The 26,348-nt window shown below is 38.3% G+C and overlaps 1 protein-coding gene, 1 long non-coding RNA gene and 2 other non-coding genes across 4 annotated transcripts; 1 reads left to right on the forward strand and 3 right to left on the reverse strand.

Moving 5' to 3' along the window:
• Window positions 1-839: 839 nt before the first annotated feature.
• Window positions 840-1,547, reverse strand: LOC112084343. Its single transcript, XR_002898238.1, has 2 exons — window positions 1,407-1,547; window positions 840-1,034 (listed from the first exon to the last, which is right to left on the reverse strand). It is a non-coding gene; the product is annotated as an uncharacterized LOC112084343 (long non-coding RNA).
• A 439-nt stretch (window positions 1,548-1,986) lies between these two features.
• Window positions 1,987-24,828, reverse strand: LOC112084485. The gene is made up of 9 exons (XM_024153631.1): window positions 24,643-24,828; window positions 3,671-3,745; window positions 3,554-3,613; window positions 3,112-3,496; window positions 2,996-3,052; window positions 2,440-2,878; window positions 2,316-2,361; window positions 2,133-2,271; window positions 1,987-2,090 (listed from the first exon to the last, which is right to left on the reverse strand). The coding sequence occupies exons 1-9, from the start codon at window positions 24,826-24,828 to the stop codon at window positions 1,987-1,989; spliced, it is 1,491 nt and encodes a 496-aa protein (XP_024009399.1).
• LOC112084985 lies at window positions 13,252-13,359 on the forward strand. The gene has a single exon (XR_002898630.1). It is a non-coding gene; the product is annotated as a small nucleolar RNA R71 (small nucleolar RNA).
• Window positions 19,116-19,221, reverse strand: LOC112084842. Its single transcript, XR_002898501.1, has one exon. It is a non-coding gene; the product is annotated as a small nucleolar RNA R71 (small nucleolar RNA).
• Window positions 24,829-26,348: the final 1,520 nt, after the last annotated feature.

Genomic DNA, 26,348 nt, shown 5'->3' on the forward strand with positions numbered 1-26,348 from the left:
TTATTTATTTAGAAATATATATAAAAGGTTTTCGCTTTGTATAATACATTGATTTCAAAAACTAACGTGTGGATTTCAGTTAATATTTGTAAATCCATAGATATTATTCATGTTTTTAAGTCTTTTTTTTAACTTGACATTAATTTTAAATCCATTAAAATCCAATGAATAATTATATATGTTCATAAATATTTAGTATTTAACAACACCTATTTAAACCTATTGTAAAATCATAGAACGAATATTAGAAAATTTTGATCAGGACTTTCCTAAACATGTATTTTTGGATTTACACGAAAAAAACCAAGTAAAATCCATAAGCCTATAACCCCGCTCAAGTCTAACAAAAAAAAATGAAGTGTTAAAATACTAAGAAATAAACTTATTAGTTGACAAAAATTGGAGTATTCTATTTTTTTAGTAAATAAATATTTCGCCTATTATCTTAGAATCTCAATCTTAACTACAAAATAAAAAATTATCAAATATATTTTTAATGTAGATATAAAAAACCTACAAAACAAGTCTTGATTCAATCAGTTTAGAAGTTCAGGTTTGGTCATATAACACATTTAGTATGTATAATACTACTCATCAGCTTTAAACGAGATTCAGAAGACTATCTCTTATAACTATATTAGGTGAATACATGCACGTAACATGCAGATTTTTCTTTTCAATTATTTTAAATTTATATTTTTTTTATTTTTATTTTTGTAAAATATAATATAATCATTATTTCTACTTGTTAGTATATTAATATAAACAATTATTTTTTAAAAAAAAATCAATTTTAAATATATATTGAGTATTATTAAGTAATCTAAAGTTATATAAAAAATAAAAAATATCCATCAATATTTTTAATTAGTTATAACATCGATTTTAACATTTACAGAAATATTATTTCAAAGTCAATTAATAAACAAAACTTTTCATTTTCTTTGAATGGTTTAAAACTTAATATTAAAATTTAATAAGTAATTTTTAAAATCTCATGCTTCGTATGTACATTGCTTCCTGCGTGGAGGCATCTGCAACAACAAAAACAAAGCAAGCACAACAAAGAAAAATCCAAGAATCAGCCAAAAATGAAATTCAAAAATTGGCAAGTTCAAGGATCTAAACATCATTAGCAAGAAATCCAGCACCACAATCATCAGAAATCGACCCTAAATCAGTTCTAAAACCCTTGCCGCGAGCAGTTTTCAAACCAAACTCATCATCAATGACCAAAATTTTCCAAAACCTGCCAACAGGTCTAATAAAGTGAATGGAGATGTCGAAAATTGCTCTATAACAACCTAAGAGGCAGGAAGCAAGCATTGAAACAAGCTGCAAGAGGCAAAATAGACAGTCTAAACCTTGAGTACCGAAATCAAAAAAGGGGTTTTCGAGTGTAATACCTGGAAATCGGTCAAATTGATAGAAGAAATAGAACCAGCACGAAAAACTAATGAGGTTTGGCTCTGGAATCACTCAAATCCGTGAAGAATTGAGGGAGTTAGAGTTTTAGGGTGTGGGAGCTTTGATGGTTTCGAGTGAGGCGAGGAAAAAGGAGATGGAGGGTGGTGAGGGTTTTAAAAGGGTTTAGGGGTACTTATCTGGATAAGTGGTGTCGACCCACACTCACACTGATAGTAGTGTTGCTTGACACAAAAACTTTACGTCCCGTGTTGGAGCAGATCTACCTGTTTTTCCTAATTATTATTATTTTTTTTAATTTTTTAGGTGACAAATTAGGTGTCGACTAAAACTAATGGTAATATCGTTCAACATAAAAACTTTGAATTTGCTACACCTAAAACATAAAAAAAAACTAAAAACGGAAACTAAAAGAAAGAAAACGACTTATGTACAGACTTACCAGGGGGTTGCATCCCACTAAGTGCTTGTTTTAAGTCATTAGCTTGACTTGACGGAAGTTCAGACAGGGGGTGCATCATCCATAGGCACTATATGCCCTTCCGGAATATCGGCTTTCGCTTAGTAGTGTTTCACCCTTTGTCCATTCATTGTGAATTCCTTGCCGTCTGAGCAGAACAAGACGATAGCACCATATGGTCTGACCTTCTTGATGGTAAAAGGACCTGACCAATGAGAACACAATTTTCTAGGAAACTATTGCAAACGAGAGTTATACAGAAGTACTTGGTCGTTTGGCTTAGGGTATCTGGAGAGGATCTTCTGATCATGATATGCCTTGGTTCTCTCCTTGTACAGCTTCGAGCTCTCATAGGTGTGGTATCTGATCTCATCTAGTTCGTTCATCTGAACCAAGCAGATTTTATGTCGAAGTTCATCATCTTAATCGCCCAAGCTGCCTTGTGCTTAATCTCCACTGGAAGATAAAATGGTTTCCTGTAAAGCAGATGAAACGGTGTAGTCCCAAGTGGTGTTTTGATCGCAGTTCTGTAAGCCCAGAGCGCATCATCCTACCTTGCAGCCCAATCCTTCCGAGTCTTGCCCACAATCTTCTCTAGAATCTCCTTGATTTGCCTGTTGGAAACCTTAACTTGTCTACTTGTCTGAGGATGATAAGGAGTGGCTACTCTATGATGCACACCTTGCTTCCTTAGTAGCTTCTCAAAGACCTTGTTAATAAAGTGAGAACCACGATCACTTAGAACAATTTGAGGCACTCCAAATCGAGGGAAGATAATGGTCTTAAACATCTTGAGAACCACCAAAGCATCATTAGTTAGACTAGCAATTGCTTCCACCCACTTAGACACATAGTCTACATAAACCAGGATGTACTTATTCCCATAAGATGAGGGAAAATGACCTATGAAATCAATGCCCCAGCAATCAAAAAATTCAACCTCGAGGATGAAGTTTTGTGGCATCTCGTGTCGCTTACTGATCTTCCTCTCTTCTGACAAACATCACACTGTGAGATGAAGATGTGAGCATCCTTAAACATTATAGGCCACCAAAAGTGGCTTGAAGAACTTTGGATACTGTTTTGAAGGTAGCAAAGTGTCCAGCATACTCTGACCCATGACAGTGAAACAGCACTTCAGAAACCTCTGATTCTGTAATACATCTTCTGTAAATCTCATCAGAGCAAAGTTTGTATAGGTAAAGGTTCATCCCAGTGAAATCTACTCAGTTCCCTTAAGAACCTCTTCTTAGCAACTCCCTTGAAGTTCTCAGGCTCGTCTTCTGCAGCAAGATAGTTTGCAATATTGGCATACCATGGTCGATTGGAAGCAGCCACAATAGCTGAACTCATCTCAGAAACACTATCCTGAACCTTCGACAATTCTGGGTTTGGCTGTGGTGAGTGTCGTGCGACACTAGTGATGGTGTTGATCGACACCAGTGTCTCGGGGTTAGTGTCGACCAGCACTGATGGTAGTGTCGCTGGACACCAGCCATTTCCAACTCGAAAAACCAGCAAATATTTGTCAAAACCACTGTGGAACCCAGTTTCAGTAGAGTAGACATTCTCTTCAGGTAGAAAATTGTCAATGGGAACGTCTTCATCGACCTTTATCCGCGAGAGAATGTCAGGAACTCCATTCTAAACACCTTTCTTTTCCTTCACCTCAATATCGAATTCCTGAAGGAGGATCCATCGCAGTAACCTTGGTTTCGCATCCTTCTTCTACATCAAGTATTTAAGACAAGGATGATCTGTATGCACTATCATCTTGGACCCTACCAGATAAGGACGAAACTTCTTGAATGCAAACACTACAGCCAACAACTCTTTCTCAGTAGTCGCTGATAGTAAGAACTTTTAGGTTCAAACCCAATTACTCAAACTACTCATATCATTGTAGTGTTTGAGGTATCAATCCAAATGGAGATGTCTAGGCACTATAACTATATGGAACTATTCTTAATCCAAGTCTAATGAAACAGGTTGGTAACCAATATGATCTAAAACATAAAACAAGCAAGAACAAACAGTAATTAAGAACAAGCAAACAAGAGAAACTAAACAAAGACTCAAATTAAAAATAAGATAAAACTAAACCTATAGATGTGATCATTGATCAGGGTGCTTTAAATGTTAATTCATGATGTTAAGCAAACAATGCATTACTTGCAATTCTTTAGCCTAGACTTATAAATCAGATTAATTCACTCTCATTTTGTTAATTACCTAATCAAGACTAATTACCATTAGAGAATTAGCAATTAACACGCATAAGGTTCCAAACCTAATATGACTAAACAGCCTCTTTGTGCATCAAAATAAGAACTAAGATAGACTGAATTTTTTGAACAAAAAAAGATAGATTGAATTTTTTGAACAAAAAAGATAGACTGAATCTTATATAGAAAGATAAAGCAAGCATCACATGATCTCAAATTCCAATCAACTTAGAACTCAAATCTAGACTAATCATTTCCCAAGATATTAATCTCTATACTAATCCACTTTCAAACCTAATTTCCATTAGTGAAATATAAATCAGTATGCATTAATAAACAGTTATAACATGTCATTTATGCTTCAAACAAACATTCCCATGGCATTCAAAACATAAACCCTTAAGTTAGCTCATTCAGACATTTCATACAACACCTTGTGGGTGGAGAAATGCCTAAGTTCTAGATCAAGCTTATAATGAGAGATCTAGCATTGTAGTATTTGAGGTATTTGAACATTTAGGTTCAAACCCAAATACTCAAACTACCCATATCATTGTAGTAATTGAGGTATCAATCCAAATGGAGATGTCTAGGCACTATAACTATATGGAACTATTCTTAATCCAAGTCTAATGAAACAGGTTGGTAACCAAGATGATCTAAAACATTAAACAAGCAAGAACAAACAGTAATTAAGAACAAGCAAACAAGAGAAACTAAACAAAGACTCAAATTCAAAATAAGATAAAACTAAACCTCTAGATGTAATCATTGATCAGGGTGCTTTAAATCTTAATTCATGATGCTACGCAAACAATGCAACACTTGCAATTCTTTAGCCTAGACTTATAAATCAGATTAATTCACTCTCATGATAATAATCATTTTGTTAATTACCTAATACAGACTAATTCCCATTAGAGAATTAGCAATTAACAAGCATAAGGTTCCAAGCCTAATGTGACCAAACAGCCTCTTTGTGCATCTGATGGGAGCAAAAGCGGGGTTGTTGTTTTCGTTTTACTAAGCTTCAGGTTTTAAATTTATAACCCCTAAATGTCTGCAAGTGTGCGCTGTAGTACTTAGGGTATCGATCCACATAGACTTAGTTGTTTCAGTACGAATTCACGGTAATGCTTAAATCAGATTAGAACTAAACAGGTTTGGGTTTTGGTTTTGGGTTTTGGTTGTCACGAAATCTAAACTAGAAATCAAAACAAATAAAAGCAATTGAAAAACGAAAGCAAGTAATACAAGTAAAAAGCGAATAAATCAAAGGCGAATGGAAGCAGGTAATAAGCGAATGAAAAGCAAGTGAATTCGAAGATTGTAAGCAATGGAAGACAAACGTTGGGGGCTCAAGGGGTTTTGCAGGGATTCATGGACTAGGCTGTGTTGATTTTAAACAAGTGATAAAGGTAATCAACTATGTATGTTCTAGAACTCGAGGCACGGAAGTATGAATAGCCTATTTTCGCAGCACTAAACAACTATCTCTCGCAACCCTGATCAGTAGGTTTCCACTCTGATTCTGGAAGGGAGAAGATGCAATAGCAGAAAAAACTCATCAACATTCACAACTCAACTACAGGTAGGTTTCCACTCCTATAGAACTATTGCTCATTTCACCCTAATTCAGACAATCAATGAAAGCTTTCGCAACACATCATATCAGATCGGCTTCTAAGTGGCCAGGAAAGAATCAAACAGTAAAATCAAAGGCAAACGAAGAACATCTAGAAGATTAATAATCCTAAATCTATCGATTCATAAGAAAAGACACACAAAATTCCCTTTGAACAATCCCTTTAAACCCAACTGGGTAACTACTCAAACATATTGTAAACAATCATCACAGAGTATTGAAAGTTGCAGGAAATTAAAAAGAACATGGAAGAAGAACAAAGAACGGAATCGCAGATGGAGGCGCGATGGTCACTCCTGCAGCGGCTCCTCTTCGAAGACGGTGGCTCCTTATCTCTAGGGTTACACGAAATTTCTCTCTCTTTCTATCTTATATCGTCTACACACCTTTAGGAATGACCTAAATGGGGTATTTATAGCTTGTGGGGTGGTTCTGGACACTTAGTGCTTCAAAATAACAAAAAGAATTGATCTGGGCTTTAATTAAGTCGTCTGGAAAGTGAACGACTAATGTCTGTGGTCGCAGTGCTCCTACCCACGGGGAAATAGGTGTTGGCCGCGGTCCCGGCTTGTGGCTCTCTTCCGGAACTGCATTTTCTGTCATTCTTGCATCGGGAGTATCTGAAGATCTAACCGTTGGATTGTCTCCACACCAAGTGAATTAGAAAGCTGGTTGGATCCTCTATGTTGTCTCAAATTTTGGGGGTGATCAGATGGTGAGAAGGTCTTCATTGCTTGCCATACTTCTGACGGTCTGCATTTATCCAAAATTGCTCATTTGTTCCAAATTACATATCTTTTGCCCAAGTTTCCTGTAAAGTCTTTTGAAACTCTAAAACATTGAAAAAACTTTAAAAACCATTGAAAACAGAGTTAAAACACCTGCATAAGACATAATTATGATCCATAAAAGTGGTCAAAATACGGTGTTATCAACTCCCCTAGACTTACCTTTTTGTTTATCCTCAAACAAACTTAAGTCAGGAAAGAAATTTTTAAAATCGCAGGAACTAAACAATATTTCAGTGACCGTTCTTATAAACCATAACTTATCGTGAAACATCTATTTGGATAAAGTCTAGAAAATTCTCACCAAAATACAAGCAAACTAGTCCGTTAATCCGTCATGCGAAAATCTACACATTTAGATCTAACTTCCAGTCAACTAGTTCTCTACATTCATTAAGTATATTGTGAGTTCTCATTAAAGACATTATTCAGGGTCGACGGCGTTTGGTATTAAGGGCTTTTTAAGTGGTGGAGTTTAAGTATTTCGGGTTACCTGAAGAATATGGAGGGTGCAAGATATTATGCAAAACCGCAAGAGAGAGAAGGACCTGTTGATGACCGCAGATTTTCAGTCACTTCTCCTTTGCCAAATGTTATTGCATAATCTTCCTCTTTTGTTGTAAACAGCTGTTCCCCCATACTTAGATCTTTTCCGGGAATCATAAAGATAATCTCCAAAACTCCATATAATCGAATCAAGCTTGCCTCAAGTATAAAATTTGATCCTCCTAAACTCTCTAAGGTCTTAAATGTCCTTTCCTTTCTTTTTTTCGGTGTTATTTTTCGAAAGGGGAAATAACCATTTATAGAGAGAGAGTCTAAGGGTCAAAATTGTACCAAGATTTTGAAGTTTTTCCAAGGCAAACTGAGTTTTCTCCTTTTGTTGAATCATTCCAATGAAGCCGCAGGTCTTCGTCTTCAGTGACTGAAAACCGCGTTGATCCTCTTACTCTCCAATGTTTTTGCACATATCTGTATATAGGACAATGAAAAACAAGAGTGCATGTGGTTTGAAAGAGGTTAGGTTCGGTGGGGAACTAGCTAAAGATGAACTAGCCATTCAGGATCAACAAAGTGTGGTAAAAGGATAAAGGAGTCCTGAATGTATGATTTGTTTCACTGATCTAATGCTTTAATGAAAAAATTAAGTCAAAATTAAGTCCAGATTAAATGAGCTAGTGTATCCTGTCAGAAGGAATCTCCATGAATAGAAGTCGTCTGGTGGGATTTCGTAATGCAAGTATTCTAGCTACCGCCTAGTCTAGGCCGAAATCACAAAAAGAGAAAAACGAGGAAATAGCGTAGAAGCACACTGGTATAAATCATCATAGTATTGTTTATTGTGTTCCTGGTTTGAAAAATTTTTGAAAAACATTTTGAAAATGATTTTTGAAAAATTTTATGAAGAATTTTGAAAAACTTTTTGAAAAAAATTTATGTGTCCAAAACAAACTCAAAACAAATCAAATTTCATTGGTAACGGATGAACATCCTCCCCCAGACTTATTTCACACTGTCCCTAGTGTGATAAATCTTGGAAAGAATGGTAAAGAAAGTAGAAAAGTTGAAATGTTTAAGAGTACTTATCGTGCTGGAGAGTGCTGCTCGTCTTTTGTGTTTGTTCTTCCTTAAATAAAACCTGAAATTAAATGAAACAGAAACCAAGCAATGGAAATAGAAAATAAAGGTCAAAGGAAAATAAATAAAATACCAAGTGGGTTGCCTCCCACTAAGCGCTTGTTTCAAGTCGTTAGCTTGACATTGTTGTTCGATTAGACTTAACCGGGGTCGTGACACTCCTTGACTTCATCTTTGGCAGAGGATGGATCAATTAAAAACATCACCTCTCTCTCGTCTTCTCTTTCTTCAGCCAGACATGGTGTTGTTCATTCATTGTAAATGAGTTTCCAGTTTTGTCCCACAGCACGATGGCTCCGTATGGCTTAACTTCCTTTATCGTGAAGGGTCCTGACCATCTTGAACGTAACTTTCCTAGAAAACGCTTAAGATGGGAATTGAAAAGAAGAACTTTATCGTTAGGAGCAAAAGTTCTATGAATAATCTTCTTATCATGATATGCTTTTAGTATTCTCCTTGTAGATCTTCGAGTTTTCGTAAGCATTGTATCGAATTTCTTCTAACTCGTGAAGTTGAAGTAGTCTTCTTTCTCCAGCTGTTTTCATGTTCATGTTCATCTCCTTGATAGCCCATTGCGCTTTATACTCGAGTTCTACTGGAAGGTGACATGATTTTCCGTAAACTAGATTGAATGGTGTTGTTCCTAATGGCGTCTTGAAAGCTGTTTGATATGCCCATAATGCATCGTCAAGCTTTGTAGACCAATCCTTGCGATGAACTGCAGTTGTTTTCTGCAAAATCGACTTGATTTCTCTGTTTGAGATTTCTACCTGACCGCTGGTTTGGGGATGGTATGGAGAAGCAACTTTATGTGTAACTCCATTCTTTCTAAGAAGATTCTCGAAAATTCTGTTGATGAAATACGATCCTCCGTCGCTTATCACAATTCTAGAAACTCCAAAACGCGGGAATATCACAGATTTAAACAGCTTCATGAAGACTTTCGCATCATTGGTGGGACTAGCTACTGCTTCTACCCACTTAGAGACGTAGTCTACTACTACTAAGATGTATTGGTTTCCGAAAGAAGTAGGAAATGGTCCCATAAAATCTATTCCCCAGACATCGAAAATTTCGACTTCGAGAATAAAATTTTGAGGCATCTCATTCATTTTGCTTATGTTGCCCATCTTTTGACATTTATCACATCGCGATATATAAGCTTGAGTATCTTTGAACAAAGTAGGCCACCAAAAACCTGCTTGTAAAATCTTTGAAGCAGTTTTGATTGTTGCAAAATGTCTTGCGTAAGACGAGCTATGGCATCCGAATAAAATTCCTTCCATCTCTTCTTCAGCCACGCATCTTCGGAATAACCCATCAGCACATCTATTATAGAGATAGGGTTCATCCCAAAAATAATGTCTTACCACATTCAGAAACGTTTTCTTCCTATAACCAAAAAATTGTGGTGGTTCTACATCTGCTGCTAGGTAATTCGCTATGTGCCTAAACCATTGTGTGTTGAAAGCATCTGATTGTCGCATGAGTTGACGTGGTGGTGCTGCACTGGCATTGGTTGGGGTTGTATCTATTGCATAGATGTTTTCTTCTGGCAAACTATCATTTAAAAGCAATCTTTCTTCAACTCGAATTCGTGAAAGATGGTCTGCAACTCCATTATCTGAGCCAATTCTTGCAGTAGGAGGATCCATCTTATCAACCTCGGTTTAGCATCTTTCTTAGACATTAAATACTTGATTGCAGCATGATCAATATGAACTATAACCTTAGATCCTACGAGATAAGAACGGAATTTCTCAAATGCAAATATGACAGCTAGAAGTTCTTTCTCTGTTGTTGCATACATTGAGCTTCGTCTAGAGTTCTGCTTGCGTAGTATATTTCGTGCATTTTCTTATCTTTTCGTTGCCAAGCACTGCTCCGACTGCATAGTCACTTGCATCACACATGATTTCGAATGGGAGTTCCCAATCAGGTGCTTGCACGACTGGAGCGGAGACAAGGGCCTTTTTGATCTTATGAAACGCGGCTAAGCACTCATCATCGAACTCGAAGTTTGTTTCCTTGCAGAGCAAAGACGTAAGAGGTCTAGCTATTTGAGAAAAATCTTTAATGAAGCGCCTATAGAATCCTGCGTGTCCTAAGAAACTACGGATGCCTTTTACGTTTGTGGGTGGTTGTAGGCTTGTCATGACTTCGATTTTAGCTTTGTCAACTTCAATTCCTTTTCCCGAAATTTTGTGCCCAAGCACAATTCCGTCTCATACCATGAAGTGACATTTTTCCCAATTTAATACTAAGTGCTTATCTTCACATCTTTGCAGAACTTTACCAAGGTTGCCTAGGCATTTTTCGAAAGAAGATCCATAGACAGAGAAATCATCCATGAATACTTCCATGAAATCTTCAATAAAGTCTGTGAAGATCAACATCATGCACCGCTGGAAGGTAGCAGGTGCATTACACAAGTCAAAAGGCATACATCGGTAAGCGAACGTGCCATATGGACAAGTGAATGTCGTTTTTTCCTGATCCTCCGGTCGCATAGAAATTTGGGAAAATCCGGAGTATCCATCAAGGAAGCAATAGTAGGGGTGATTAGCTAACCTTTCTAGCATTTGATCTATGAAAGGAAGTGGAAAATGATATTTCCTAGTTGCTGAGTTCAGTTTTCAGTAATCGATGCACATATGATGTCCAGTTACTGTTCTTGTAGCGATCATTTCGTCTTTATCATTTTTAATGACAGTGACTCCTCCTTTCTTTGGGACAACATGAACTGGGCTAACCCAAGTGCTATCTGAGATAGGAAAGATTATTCCAGCTTCTAAAAGCTTCATAATTTCCTTCTTGACAACATCCAACATCCATGAGATTAGGGTTCAGTCTCCTTTGACTTTCAATTGAGTTTTTAGCATTATCCTCTAGATTAATCTTGTGCATACAAAGATCTGGAGAAATTCCAGGTATGTCATCAAGTGAATATCCTAAGTCTTTTCTATGCTTTCTAAGCTCAGTTAACAGCATTGTTGTTTCTTCTTCTGTCAAACCAGAGTTGATAATGACAGATACATAGAATTTGGTCCAAGAAAAGCGTACTTAAGTCCGACGAGAAGAAGTTTAAGCTTGACTTTAGGGGCTTTAAGCTCGCTCCAAGGATCATTAATTGCTGCAGCAGTGTCTTTAGGAGGTGTAGGATTGTTTGTTTGGTTCTTAAGATCTAGATAGTTTAGAGGTTTTCTATAAGTTTCAGACTTATCAAGCATACACGCGCATTCACTCAAAATTTCTTCAAGGAAATTGTGTTCGTCTTTTGCGGGTGAAAGCGTGACACTTAAAGGGTCATCGAGAAGTAGATCTTCATAGACTTCCTTAATAATTCCGTCTTACTCATCAATCCAACAAATTTTGCCATCCAAAGTCGGTTTATCGAAACTTTTGTTCATGTCAAACTGCATAACTAGACCGGCTAGATGAAGGTCAATTTTTCCTTCCGGGACATTGATTATGGCTCCGTCTATAGATAGGAATGGTCGTCCAAGAATAAGGGTATCATTAGGTTCTCTTTCAAGTTCTAGAACTACGAAATCGGTTGGTATGGAACATTTTTCGATTTCGACAGGAACATCTATTAAGATACCTACGGGTTGTCTAACAGAACGATCAGCTAATACTAAGGAAATTTTAGTGGGCTGGAAAGTGTGGTGTCCTAAACGTTTTGCAACTGAAAGAGGCATCATGTGTATGCTCGATCCTAAATCACAGAGAGCATGGTCAAAAGCTACATCATTGATGGTGCAAGAAAGTACAAAGCTTCCAGGATCGTTTTTCTTTTCAGAGATTCGGCTTTGCAGGATATAACTACATTCATGGGTTATCATCATAACGCCTTCTTCAAGAGTTAAAGAATTTCCTTCATGTATTTTCTTAAAGCGGGAATCATAGCTAGCAGAAGCTTCTACGAAAGGTAATCTCACATTTAATTGATCGATTAGCTCTTTCGGCTTAGCTTTTTCTTTCTCTTTCTTACGGGCTCTTAAGGCTCTAGGATATGGAGGTTTAGGTTTGTAGACACGAGTTGGTGGAGGTGGAATTGGGTCTTCTCCGAGGATTTCCCGGGATGTACCTTCTCTTACTTCTCTTCCATCCTTCTCTCCTACCACTTCTTTTTCAACATCTCCAATCGTGATTTTTTCTCTTTCTTTCTCCTTTTCCTTACCCTTTTCCTCAACTTCGGGATCTTTAGGAAATTCAGGCTCTTTGTAAGCTAATCCACTCCTAAGTGTGATAGCTTTCACATGATCGGAGGGATCTGCTTTGCTTGAGTTTTCAAAAGAATTTCACTTGGCTCCTCTTCAGAATTTTCTATGTTTTTAGAATTAGTTTCGATCATCAGGCTAAGGAGGGTGGAAAATTTTTCATTAAAATCTTATTGCATCGTTTTTAGTTCAGATCTAAGATCACTAATTTCTACAGACCTAGATTTTTTCAAGCTCTAGCATTCTTTTGTTTAGGTTTCCAGCTTCAGAAGAGGGAAAACTAGGATAGGGATTGGAATTAGATTGAATAGCCGAGATTGGTTCGGAATGTGGTTTCCAGATAAGTTCGGAAGACAATTTCCCGCAGTCAGAAGGCTCGCGACCGCGGTGAAACAGGTATTGGCCGCGGTCCGCATCATCACAACCGCGGTGAAAGCTTGCTTGGCCGCGGTCCGAATGAATGGACCCGCGGTCAGAAACGAAGGGAAAATCTTGGATTTGATAGACTTCTGCAGTGTTCACCATCCCTTGATCATAAGAATCCATTGGGTTTTCCCATCCATCAAAGTTACACGTATTGTGTTCCTTGTTTGGTTGTTGCAATCCAAGTTGACTCATTATGTGATGGAGACACTTCATGACTTCCGAAATCTCTTTTTTCTTCTCAAGAAGTGCAGAATTACCAAAGGTTGCTTGATTACAGATGCTGTTTGCGAAATTGTTGATGAAAACATGAGTATCTTCTACAGATCTAGTTGAGAAGTCTCCATTACTTGCTGTGTCGAAAGAGTGTCGTAACTCTGGAGTAATACCTGGATAGAAGATACTCAGCAGGTATTCGTCGGTATATCCATGGTGTGGACAATCTCTTTGGTATTCCCTAAATCTTTTCCAAGTATCTAAAAGATCTTCATCTTGTTTTTGTTTAAAAGTTCTTATCGTGTTTCTTAAGAGATTGGAACGATTTCTAGTATAAAAACGATTTAGGAAAACAGTTCTACATGCTGCCCACGTTTTTAGTGAAGCAGGTTGCAAAGATTTTAGCTATTTGCTGGCATTGTCTCTCACTGAGAATGGGAAGAGACTACAATTGTGGTAATCCCCATTTGCTGTAAAGGTTGCACATAATTCTTCGAACGTCTCGATATGGTCAATCGGGTGTTCGGATATGTAACTATGGAATTGATTTTGTTGAACTAAATGGATATAGGGTACCTTAATTTCGGTTTTGCCATCCTTTGGTAAGTCTGGTTGAATAGCTTTTCGATCTTCCATGAACTTTTTGAGTGAATCAAAACTTCCAATCAGTTCATCATCATCTTCACGTTGTGTCGATCCGATCAGTTCATTGTCATCATAGATCGGTTCTTCAAACTCATCATCAGTCAAGTCATCATCGCTTGGATCACCATCCACACGATATGGTGGATCACCAAGAGTCCCAGGAACATGCTCTCGGTCTCTCATCGCAGAGAAAACTGAAAAATTCAAAGGAAAAAGTAAAAGTAAAAAAGTGTTCTAATGGATATAAGCTAGGATTCAAAACGAAACAAATCAAAGTCCCCGGCAACGGCGCCAAAAACTTGATGCGACAAAAGCGGGGTTGTTGTTTTCGTTTTACTAAGCTTCAGGTTTTAAATTTATAACCCCTAAATGTCTGCAAGTGCACAGATGTGCGCTGTAGTACTTAGGGTATCGATCCACATAGACTTAGTTGTTTCAGTACGAATTCACGGCAATGCTTAAATCAGATTAGAACTAAACAGGTTTGGGTTTTGGTTGTCACGAAATCTAAACTAGAAATCAAAACAAGTAAAACCAATTGAAAAACGAAAGCAAATAAAGCAAGTAAAAAGTGAATAAATCAAAGGGGAATGGAAGCAGGTAATAAGCGAATGAAAAGCAAATGAATTCGAAGGTTGTAAGCAATGGAAGACAAACGTTGGGGGCTCAAGGGGTTTTGCAGGGATGGACTAGGCTGTGTTGATTTTAAACAAGTGATAAAGGTAATCAACTACGTATGTTCTAGACCTCGACGCACGGAAGTATGAATAGCCTACTTTCGCAGCACTAAACAACTATCTCTCGCAACCCTGATCACTAGGTTTCCACTCTGATCCTGGAAGGGAGAAGATGCAATAGCAGAACAAAACTCATCAACATTCACAACTCAACTACAAGTAGGTTTCCACTCCTATAGAATTATTGTTCGTTTCACCCTAGTTCAAACAATCAATGAAAGCTTTCGCAACATATCATATCAGATCGGCTTCTAAGTGGCCAGCAAAGAATCACGCAGTAAAATCAAAGGCAAACAAAAAACATCTAGAAGATTAATAATCCTAAATCTAACGATTCATAAGCAAAGACACACGAAATTCCCTTTGAACAATCCCTTTAAACCCAACTGGGTAACTACTCAAACATATTGTAAACAATCATCACAGAGTATTGAAAGTTGCAGGAAATTAAAAAGAACAGGGAAGAAGAACGAAGAACGGAATCGCAGATGGAGGCGCGATGGTCACTCCTGCGGCGGCTCCTTCTCTCTAGGGTTACATGAAATTTCTCTCTCTTTCTATCTTATGTCGTCTACACACCTTTAGGAATGACCTAAAAGGGGTATTTATAGCTTCTGGGGTGGTTCTGGACACTTAGGGCTTCAAAAATAACGAAAAGAATTGATCTGGGCTTTAATTAAGTCGTCTGGAAAGTGAACGACTAATGTCTGCAGTCGCGGTGCTCCTACCCGCGGGGAAATAGGTGTTGGCCGCGGTCCTGGCTTGTGGCTCTCTTTCGGAACTGCATTTTCTGTCATTCTTGCATCAGAAGTATCTGAAGATCTAACCGTTGGATTTTCTCCAAACTAAGTGCATTAGAAATCTGGTTAGATCCTATATGTTGTCTCAAAATTTGGGGGTGATCAGACGGTGAGAAGGTCTTCATCGCTTGCCATACTTCTGACTGTCTGCATTTATCCAAAATTGCTCATTTGTTCCAAATTGCGTATCTTTTGCCCAAGTTTCTTATAAAGTCTTTTGAAACTCTAAAACATTGAAAATACTTTAAAACCCATTGAAAACAGAGTTAAAACACCTGCATAAAACATAATTATGATCTATAAAAGTTGTTAAAATACAGTGTTATCAGCATCAAAATAAGAGCTAAGATAGACTGAATCTTATACAGAAAGATAAAGCAAGCATCACATGATCTCAAATTCCAATCAACTTAGAACTCAAATCTAGACTATTCATTTCCCAAGATATTAATCTCTATACTAATCCACTCTCAAACCTAATTTCCATTAGTGAATTATAAATCAGTATGCATTAATAAACAGTTATAACATGTCATTTATGCTTCAAACAAACATTCCCATGGCATTCAAAACATAAACCCTTAAGTTAGCTCATTCAGATATTTCATACAACACCTTGTGGGTGGAGAAATGCCTAAGTTCTAGATCAAGCTTATAATGAGAGATCTAGCATTGTAGTATTTGAGGTATTTGAACTTTTAGGTTCAAACCCAATTACTCAAACTACTCATATCATTGTAGTATTTGAGGTATCAATCCAAATGGAGATGTCTAGGCACTATAACTATATGAAACTATTCTTAATCCAAGTCTAATAAAACAGGTTGGTAACCAAGATAATCTAAAACATAAAACAAGCAAGAACAAACAGTAATTAAGAACAAGCAAACAAGAGAAACTAAACAAAGACTCAAATTCAAAATAAGATAAAACTAAACCTCTAGATGTGATCATTGATCAGGGTACTTTAAATATTAATTCATGATGCTAAGCAAACAATGCAACACTTGCAATTCTTTAGCCTAGACTTATAAATCAGATTAATTCACTCTTATGATAATAATCATTTTGTTAATTACCTAATCAAGACTAATTCCCATTAGAGAATAAGCAATTAACAAGCATAAGGTTCCAAGGTCAAATATAAATCACTATGCATTAATAAACAGTTATAACATGGCATTTATGCTTCAAACAAACATTCCCATGGCATTCAAAGCATAAACCCTTAAGTTAGGTCATTCAGACATTTCATACAACACATTGTGGGTGGATAAATGCCTAAATTCAAGTTCAAGCTTATAATGAGAGATCTAGCATTAAGAGTAACTAACTAAGAAAAAGAAATGAGAATCTAGAACCTAAACATCATAAATCAAACATATAAGCCCCCTAATCTACATACCTAGAAGCTAAAAGAAGATTACTCACTAATCATGCTTAACAAACCTAATCATTTGTAAGAGGTGATATTAAACATGATTAGAAGTAAATGAACAGATTTTGATTGATTGAAACCCAAAGATATCTCTTAGCAAATTTGTTTTTCACAAAAGGGGAAAAGAAAACAAAAGGTGATCCACAGATGTCTAGGATTTTTGACCCCAAAACTATATATACTAAGTGTTCTGGATGGGATCAGCCCAGGAAAAACTGGGTACTGACCCAGCTTCTTTGGGTCCAGGATGGTGTGCTGCGAGGATGTCTTTTTCTTTCCAACTCGCACTCCCATGTCATAGTCCCAAGCGAGTGTGTGTGCTGGTCAGGTCTCTTCTTTTCCACTCGCACTCCCATGTCGCAGCCCCAAGCGAATGTAACTACGAGTCAGGTCTTCTCCTTCTCCACTTGCAGCTTCCATGTCGCAGCATGGTGTTGGTGTTAAACACACGCTGCTGCGAGTTGTTCAGTCGCTGTCCCATCTCGCAGCATTTCATTTTTTCTCGGACCAGTTCGCGTTTGAGGCACCACAACTTCTGGGATACTGGTCCAAATAACTTGATTCAAACTCCAGAGGGAATATAGCTCAATTACCTAGAACATTTCTGAAGAATGTGAGTGCATCTGGGGAGAGAAAAGCTTTTTAGTAACCGGTTCTTTGCATCGGCTCAGGAGGTTCCGGTTTCTTGGTGCGGGACATGTATATTTCTCATTTGGGATATCTTTCAGCTCGGTGATTCCAAACGTTCTGGGAAGATGACTTAATGCTCTCAAATCTTGATGAACGCCCCGGAAATTGGATTGTAATGGAAGGGCTTCGTCCTGGGTGATCTTGGAGGCGCATCAGATTGGTCTGGAATGGATGTGAGACTGGTTCATATTTCGTTGGCCATATCTTTCAGCTCACTGCTCCAAATCCATTGATTCTAAGTGTTCTGGAACCGTGATTCGATACTCTTGATTTGTTTTAAAGACAGCGGAGACTGAATCTGATGGAAAGGCATTTCGGTAAGACGATCTTTGAAGCGTATCAGCACCTAAGAATTTTGGCCGACGATCATGTACTACGGTTCTTTTTTGGCCGACAGAATACCCGCAGTAAGATTTTTGGCCGAGAAAGTGACCTGTGGTACATGGTTTGGCCGATAAGCTCCAAATGCTTATTTTCATCATTTTTATCTTCTTTCACTATTTCTTCCACTGCTTCCATCTTTTCCACTCTGAATAAGCTCCAAAGCACCTGAATATCACTCCAAACATGCAAGACTCCCTTGGACCTAATGCAATGTCCTGAAAACATAAAACAAAGCTAAAACATGAAGAATTATCTAAAATGCATGCATGAGTCTCTATTCTTGGACCAAAAAAGCATTCTAAACATGCAATGATATGAATACATCAGTCGCATAATTCTTCTGTGCATCATCTAGTGTTCTGCTAGCATAATAAACTGCATGAAGTTTCTTGTCCTTCTTTTGTCCTAGAACGGCTCCAACTGCAAAATCATTGGTATTACACATCATCTCGAAAGGAAAATTCTAGTCTGGAGGTTGCACAATTGGAGCACTCACTAATGCATGTTTAATCTGTTCAAAAGCTGCAAGACATTCAGCTGTGAACTCAAACTTAACATCTTTGCACAACAGCATAGTTAGTGGTCTAGCAATTTTGCTGAAATCTTTGATGAATATCCTGTAAAACCCATCATGTCCCAGGAAATAGTTCCATATAGTCTTGGTGTCTAGAATCTCTCCATTTGTATTGACCCTCAAGTGCTACAACACAAGAGGTTAATTGACCTTAGTAGGCTAAAAACGTACTACCAATTTGGCGCTGTTGCCAATTGGAGAGTTCATTCTAGAATTAGGACTTTGGATCTTCTTGAGATCAAGTCATTTTTTTTTTACTGATTACCTTTCAAGTGCTGTCTTTGTTTTCAGGTGTATGAACACTAGAATTCAAGCAAGAAGACAAAGAGAAAGAGCGGTGCAAATTGAGAGGTTAGGCATGGATCAAGAGCAACAGGCTCAGAGTGATAATGGAAACCACCAGAATCAGCAAGAGCCTCCACCACCACGTCCAAGACAAGTTGTACGAGCTAGTGATGAGGCCAATGCTCAGGGTCAGAGGCATGAGATTCAAGCTCCTACACTTCAAAACAATTTTGAGATCAAACCTGGCTTGATCAACATGGTGCAATCAAACAGGTTCCATGGCTTGGCATTAGAAGACCCATTATATCACATTGACAACTTTGATAGAGTTTATGATCTAACTAAGATTAATGGAGTGAGTGAGGACAGTTTCAAGTTGAGGGTATTCCCTTTCTCTCTAGGAGACAAAGCTCATCAATGGGAAAAATCTCTTCCTCAAGGATCAGTCACAACATGGGAGCAATGCAAAAGAGCATTTTTAACCAAGTTCTTCTCTTCATCAATTCATCAAGAACAGCAAGGTTGAGAAATGAAATCTCAATTTTCATTCAGAAGAACCATGAATCATTTTGTGAGGCTTGGGAAAGATTTAGAGGGTATACCATGCAATACCCTCCCATGGATTCTTAGCTGCTCAGCTGCTAAATACCTTCTACAGAGGTGCTTTCCAAAGGTCATAATGCTCTTGGACACAGCTTCATATGGTAATTTCATGACTAGGGAAGTCAATGACGCCATGACCCTTGTGGAGAATGTTGCTCAGAGTGATGAGCTTTATGGATCAGACTTTGACAGGAATTTAAGAGGAGTTGTGAGTGCTGAAGAGGAAAGGACAAGGAAAGACATCAAGTCTCTCAATGAGAAGCTAGATAAACTTCTCTTAGCTTCTTATCAGTCAGCCAACCTTATAAGAGATGTGAATCATGTGTTTCAGGACAATGTTTAAGGGGAAGACACCACAGCTGAGGTGAACTTTGTAGGTGGCCAATAAGGTTACCAAAAGGGTTTTAACTACTACAAGAATCACCCCACCCAGAATTTTTACCCTCACAACAATAACCAACAAGGTTTTGTCCTTCCCCAACAGCAAAGTCTCGAACAGCACTCAGGGACCAAGGATCAAGAAGTGCAGAACCTGCTCCAGCAAATCCTCAAAGGTCAAACAAGTGGTGCCATGGACTTCAACAAGAAAATGGCAGAAATTAAGAACAAGTTGGATGGCACTTATTCTGATCTTCTAACTCAGCTTTCAACATTGGCTTCCAAAGTCAAGACTCTAGAGAACAACAAGGGCCACTGCAGTTCTCAAGCTTAAGGATATTTACTAGGGACATCAGTTGCACATCCAATAGAATACTGCTATGCAATCCTCTCAAATGATTAGAATTATGCTGCTGTCCAAGAAATTGAGGATCTTCTCCATGGAAATATCTCAATTGCAAAACGCCTGACAAAAGATGATATGAGTTCCTGTTCTGTGACCTCAATGAGGACATTGAGAAACACGGTGGGGAGGCAGCTTGTTTTGATATGAAAAAAGAATGCTTCTGAGATTGCTGAAGGAAAAGATCAGAGAATGGTTCAAGGAAGAACATCTGATGGAGTCTCTAGCACTGGTCCAATAAGGGTGACACCCAAAACTTTTCCAAAGCTAGGTAATCCAGGAAAGTTCTCGATCTCATGCTCTCTTGGAAGCTTGAAAGTGGATAATGCTTTATGTGATTCTGGATCAAGCATCAGTGTAATATCTTTAGACATGGTGGAGAGAGTAAGGATCAAGACTCTAAAGCATCACCCCATCTCAATTACCTTTGGATATTCATCCTCAAAGAAGCTATATGGAATCCTTGAAGATTACCCACTAAATATTGGTGAATGCATAGTCCCAACTGATTTTGTGGTAATGAAGATGAAGAAGGCCAAAGAGCTTTCTCTCTTGCTTGGAACTCTTTTTCTGAACACAACAGGAGCAAGGATGGATTTTGATACTCAAAGAGTGGTGCTTACTAAGGTAGATGATGAAGTCTCTTATCCTCTTAAGCCTCCTCTTGTTGGATTTTGTGGAGTTATATCTGATGATTCTGAGGAGTTGAAATACTATGAAATGAAGTATGTGGGGAGTATTGGAACTATAGAAGAATCTCAACCCCTTGCATCTGTTCAGAGAAAGAAAGAATCCCTAATAAGACCTGTTCTTGAGTTTGAAGGGAATTTCTTTAGTGATGATGAAGCTTGCTTGGAATCTCTATCTCCTACACCAAGTGAGAAGGAGATCAGCAGCAACGAAGGCAATGGTTCAGGGTCTCAAGACAAAAACCCAACAAGCACCAAACCATTCACTCTTGGGTCCTCTTCTCAAGTCTTAACTCTCACTCCATGGAAGTTTGATGGTGGAGCTGTAGAATACAAGGTCCAAAACAATGGAGGATCCTTTTGCTAAGGTCAGGGCAATCCTCACACAAGAGCTCATAGACAAAGGGTCATCTGGTGTTCAAGAGCTGATGAACAAGGCTATCACAATTGAGTTCATGGACAAGACAAGGAGCATCAATGCTCCCCCTCTCTCCAACTAAGAAAAAAGTATGAAAAGTCAAACTTAGAGACTTAAAACAAAGTGTTCTTGGGAGACACCCCAAGCTTATCCTTGTACATAAATCTTTTTAATCTTTTCTTTAGTGTTTTTGGAATGTTTTGATGGATTTGTTAAGTGATCTCAGGTTCTAGGACGTGTTCTTGCTTAATGGCATGAAGGAGAAAGTGCAAAAAGGAGTTTAGATGAGGCGGCCGTGTGATTTAATTCAGCATTGGTGAAGGCCTCGGTACATAAGCCTCGGTGTAAGCTAGGACGAGGTGTGTGGAATGTTTCCACCGAATGAAAAGCTCAAGACCTCGGGCAAACACCTTGAGGTGGTGCTCACCGAGGAATTTGGATCAAGTGAAAAATGCTTAGCCTTGGTGTGATGCCTCGGGAAGGTTAAGCCGAGGAGTTCTTGAGTCTAAGCCGAAGTGCCTTTGCAACAAGCCCAGAAACATGACACCCTCGGCATAAACACCTCGGCATGGCCAGGCCGAAGTACCCTTGCACGTGCATGAATAAAAAAAGGCCACTTCATAGTCCATGCCTCCAGTCCATCAAAAACATGTCTAGTAACACTCCAAAATCTTTGTATATATGCATTTAGTTCTTGATTTTTTACTCTGCATTTTTCTTGCTTTTGTTTTTCACTCCTCTCTCATATTTTTATAACATAAGGGACTGTATTATTTAAGTGTGGAGGAGGTATTTTATGTTTACTAATCATGTTTTCTATATTCTTATTTTCTCTTTTGCATCTTGAGTCTCATTTGATCATGTAGTTGCATATATTTGCATAGAAAAACCAAAAAAAGAATTGAAAATTTTGAAAATTTTCACAAAAAAAATGCTCATGTAGCTGTACTCACATTTTAGATTGTGTCTAGGATTGCATTTCATATAGGTTTGCATCATTTGCATGGAGTAATGATAGATTTCCTTGAGAGAAGATCACATTAAGAGTTTAGTTCATGGCCCAAGTTGTTAGTTCTTTTATGCTTGCAAGACTTGAAATGTGTGAGATTGTTGATACAAGCTTTGAATTGAACTCAGCCCTAGCAAATGAAAACCTTAAACTTGATTTGCAATTATCATGTGATGCATGCTTGAATAAACTTGTGCATAGCATATACATATTTGAGCTGGAAACCCATTTTACCACTCTTTTCCTTAGCTCAAATAGCTGATTCCCATCATTGGAACAGTTACCACACCTTGAGCCAATCCTTCTGTCAAGCCAAATGTTTGTGTGTGATTATGAGGCCACCTTGGATCAAACTTAGCAAAAAGTGTTAGGTTTGGAGCGACAAGGGTTAGGGTTCATATTAATTAGTTCCAACATCAAGGAACTAGTAGATCTATGCTAGAAACAAGTGTGGGGGAGAGGTTTCATTGGTGAGAGCTTTAAGAAAGAAATCTATTGAGAGGGAAAAGAGAAAGAAATGTAAAGAAAGTGGAAAATGATGTGAACTAGGGGATGGAAAAGAAAAGAAAATGGTTTGGGGTCTAGTGATTCAAAGAAAAGAAAGCTCTAGTGATTAAAAAAAAAAGTCTAGCCTCTAAGTGGAAATGAAAGAAAGAAAAGAAGCCAAAAATGGCTCAAGTGTCTAAAGAGATGAGAAAAGAGGTTAGATAGTGCTAAGTGAAAAACAGCTAAGTGTAAAAGTTTAGACCCCAAAACCAGTGTTTGTAAATGAAAGAGAATCCCTTAATGAGAAGAAAATGAATGAGGAGAGAGTGCGAGGTTCATGTGAGTGTAGTTTAGAGGTTTAGGGTTTAGAAGCTTCTTAGGTGCATTGGGTTTAGAAGCTTCTTAGGTGCATGGGTAGATGGATTCTAACCCTTGTATGCATTGGTTGGTTTTTACCTTTAGCATTTTACCAAAGTTTGATCATTCATGAGAGATCCCTCGTGCTGAACTGAACCCACATTTTGTACAGTTTGATCATCATGAGAGATCCCTCGTGCTGAACTGAACCCACATTGTGCAAAGAATAAGATCATTTTTATCTCATAAACTCATCCCTAGCCAAGCTTGTTTGTTTAAGTATGCATCATTTTGATTCACATGGTAACAATTAATGAATGTTAAAGGGCTGAGGAATAAGAATGCTTGTGAAGATCATTGTTTGAATTTGTTCCATCAAAGTAAAGTCTTGCATTGCATTTGAGAATTAGCAAATTGGACCCTGAATTTGAATTTTTTTTGTGGTTACCTCTCTCTTCCCATAAGAAATGTGAACTCCCAAACTCACAACCTCTCTCTCATTTGTTCTTTTTGCTTGAGAACAAGCAAATGATAAGTGTGAGGGAGTTGATATATTCATAAAATGCCTCATTTATTTTGCATATTTAGTCCAAATCATGGTCTCATTTCATGCATTTGAGGTCCTTAAGCATTAATTTAGGACTTAGCTTGCATTAGGTCCAAGAGAGTTTTGCATGGTTTGAAGTGTCAAACAGGTGCTTTTGGAGGTTACTTGGAGTGGAAGAAGTGAACCAGGTGGAGAAATGATGTTTGAATGATCAAAAATGGTGAAAATGGCATTTTGAAGTCTCTCGGGGGAACCCTGTACTGCAGGTCGACTTTCTCGGCCAAACCCATTCCGCTGGAAGGAAACCTCGTTCCAAAAACACGTACCGCTTGTATAAACCTCGACATAAAATCTCCTGTGTTGATACGCTCCAAACATCGAGTTACCGGAAGGTCTTACCAGTCAACTCAGCTTCTGGAGTCTTCACCAAAGATCAAGATAATTGAGTCAAGGTTGAAATCAATGGATTTGGAGCACTGAGCTGAAAGATATGGCCAACGGAAGACGAACCTGTCTCGCATTCATTCTGGAGCAATCCAATACGCCTCAAAGATGCCATTACCGGAAAGACTTTCCTCCTATCTGGCTTCCGAGGTTTTCATAAAAGTTTGAGATTACTGAATCTAGTTTCCAGAACACTTGGATTCAGAAGATTTGGAGCTGTGAGCTGTGAGATATTGCAATCGGAAGAAGGACAGGTCTAGAAGCCAATTCCGACCAGTGCAATGCACTTCAAAGATCGGCCGCCCGGGAACCCTAGATATCCCCGGATGCAATCGGGTTCTTCACCAAAGTTTGAGATGGTAGATTCATATATGCCAAGGACTTGGTCTTGTGTCATTTGGATCACTGAGCTGAAAGTTACATAGAACAGAAGAGAAGCATGTCATTCCGGGTTCAAAGAGCTTGTTGAGGACTAAGTGTTTTTTTTGTGCCTCGGTGTGAAACCCTCGGTATATCTGTGCACCGAGGCCTGTTTGCGAAGCTTTTGGTCTAAACCTAGGGCTGACCCCTCGGTCATACAACACCGAGGCACCCGTGCTCACCAAACTAGTCTCCAAACAACTAAATATCAAGGTCAAACATCTATGGGGATTGATCTGAGATTTGTCTAAGTGTTACAGCTGACCTCAGCATAACCCCTCGACCTACTTACCACGAGGCCCTCTGTGACATGACCCCCTTGACCTAGACCCCTCGACCTACTTACCACGAGGCCCTCTGTGACATGACCCCCTTGACCTAGACCCCTCGACCTGATCACACCGAGGTACACATCACACGCAACAAAGGTGCAGGACCTCAGCTTCACCCCCACGGCCTGATCTATGCCGAGGTGCATGTGTCACGAATGAAATAAGCCAGAACTAGACCTGACTCCTCGGTGTGAGCCATACTGAGGCCTCCTGTCACCAACCCAGATCACCAACAAGTTTGGTTCACGTTCAAAGACATCAACCAGATCAAAGACCAAAGCTCACACATGTTCTTGAAAAGTTCATCAAGTTTCAACCCAGTTCAAGATCCCTCGGTGTGTGGCCTCGGTCTAGGACTTTTTCAGGTGGCCGAGGGGTGGCTCCAGCAACCCAGAAAGGACGGGTCAGTACCCATTTTGTCCTGGGCTGACCCGGCCCAAAGCTTTCTCTATAAATAGTTTTTTTTGTTGGGAAAACCCCTAAGTATCTTTTATTCCATCTTTGTTTTCTTTTCCTCTTTAGCTAAAAACGAGTTTGTTAAGAGATATCTGAAGGATCTAATCAATCTAAAGCTGTTTCTTATCATCTCATCTTCTTATCTTTGCTCCTAATCATGTTTAACATCATCTCTAGCAAAAGATTAGGTGTGTTAAGCATGATAAGTGAGTAGTCTTCTTTTAAGCTTCTAGGTGTGTAAATTAGGTTGCTTTGATGTTTGATTTATTATGTTTAGGTTCTAGATTCTCATTTCCTTTCCTTAGTTAGCTGCTCTTAATGCTAGATCTTTGATAATCACTCTGGTCTAGAACTTAGGTATTTCTCCACCCACAAGGTGTTTGATGAAATGCCTGAATGAGCTAAGTTAAGGGCTTATGTTAATTGAACCACATGGGAATGTCTGTTTGATACATAAATGACATATTAGAACTGTCTCTTAATGCTTATTGATTCATATTTCACAAATGGGAATTTGGTTTGAAAGTGGATTAGTATTGAGATTAATGCTTTCATGAGAAGATTAGTCTAATTTAGAGTTCTAAGTAAATTGGAATTGAGATCATGTGATGCTTGTTATATCTTTCTGTGTAAGATTCAGTCTATCTTAGCTCTTATTTTGATGCACAAAGAGGCTGTCTGGTCATTTTAGACTTGGAACCTTATGCTTGTTGATTGCTTATTCACTAATGGGAATTATTCTTGATTAAGTAATTTGCATAGGGATTTCTGTCATGGGAATGAATTAATCTGCTTTGGAAGTCTAGACTAAAGAATTTCAAGTGTTGCATTGTTTTTTAGCATCATGAATTCACATTTAAAGCACCCTGATCACTGTCACATCTAGAGGTTTAGCTCTTTCTTTATTTTGAATTTTAGTCTTTGTTTAGTTTCTCTTGTTTGCTTGTTCTTAATTACTGCTTGTTCTTGGTTGTTTTATTATATGCTTTTAGATAATCTTGGTTACCAACTCATCTGCTTATTAGACTTGAATTAAGATAGTTCCATATAGTCCTGGCGTCTAAGATCTCTCCATATGGTTTGACCCTTAAGTGCTACAACACAAGAGGTTAATTGACCTTAGTAGGCTAAAAACCTACTACCAAAGGTGAGGCATGTCCATCAATTTCCCAAGACCAGCTACTAAGCATTTTTGTTTTAAGTCGTTTAG

This window comes from Eutrema salsugineum, unplaced genomic scaffold (assembly GCF_000478725.1).
Source record: "Eutrema salsugineum unplaced genomic scaffold, Eutsalg1_0 scaffold_4, whole genome shotgun sequence".
Classification (NCBI taxonomy): domain Eukaryota; kingdom Viridiplantae; phylum Streptophyta; class Magnoliopsida; order Brassicales; family Brassicaceae; genus Eutrema; species Eutrema salsugineum.

Coding starts and splice junctions, on each gene's coding strand:
- LOC112084485 (XM_024153631.1), bottom strand. CDS start 24,828: ATGCACCTCGGCATAGATCAGGCCGTGGGGGTGAAGCTGAGGTCCTGC. Junction 3,614..3,670: donor AGAAGTTTCGTCCTTATCTG/GTAGGGTCCAAG, acceptor TACTTGATGTAG/AAGAAGGATGCGAAACCAAG. Junction 3,053..3,111: donor GAGGTTCTTAAGGGAACTGA/GTAGATTTCACT, acceptor TGAGATTTACAG/AAGATGTATTACAGAATCAG.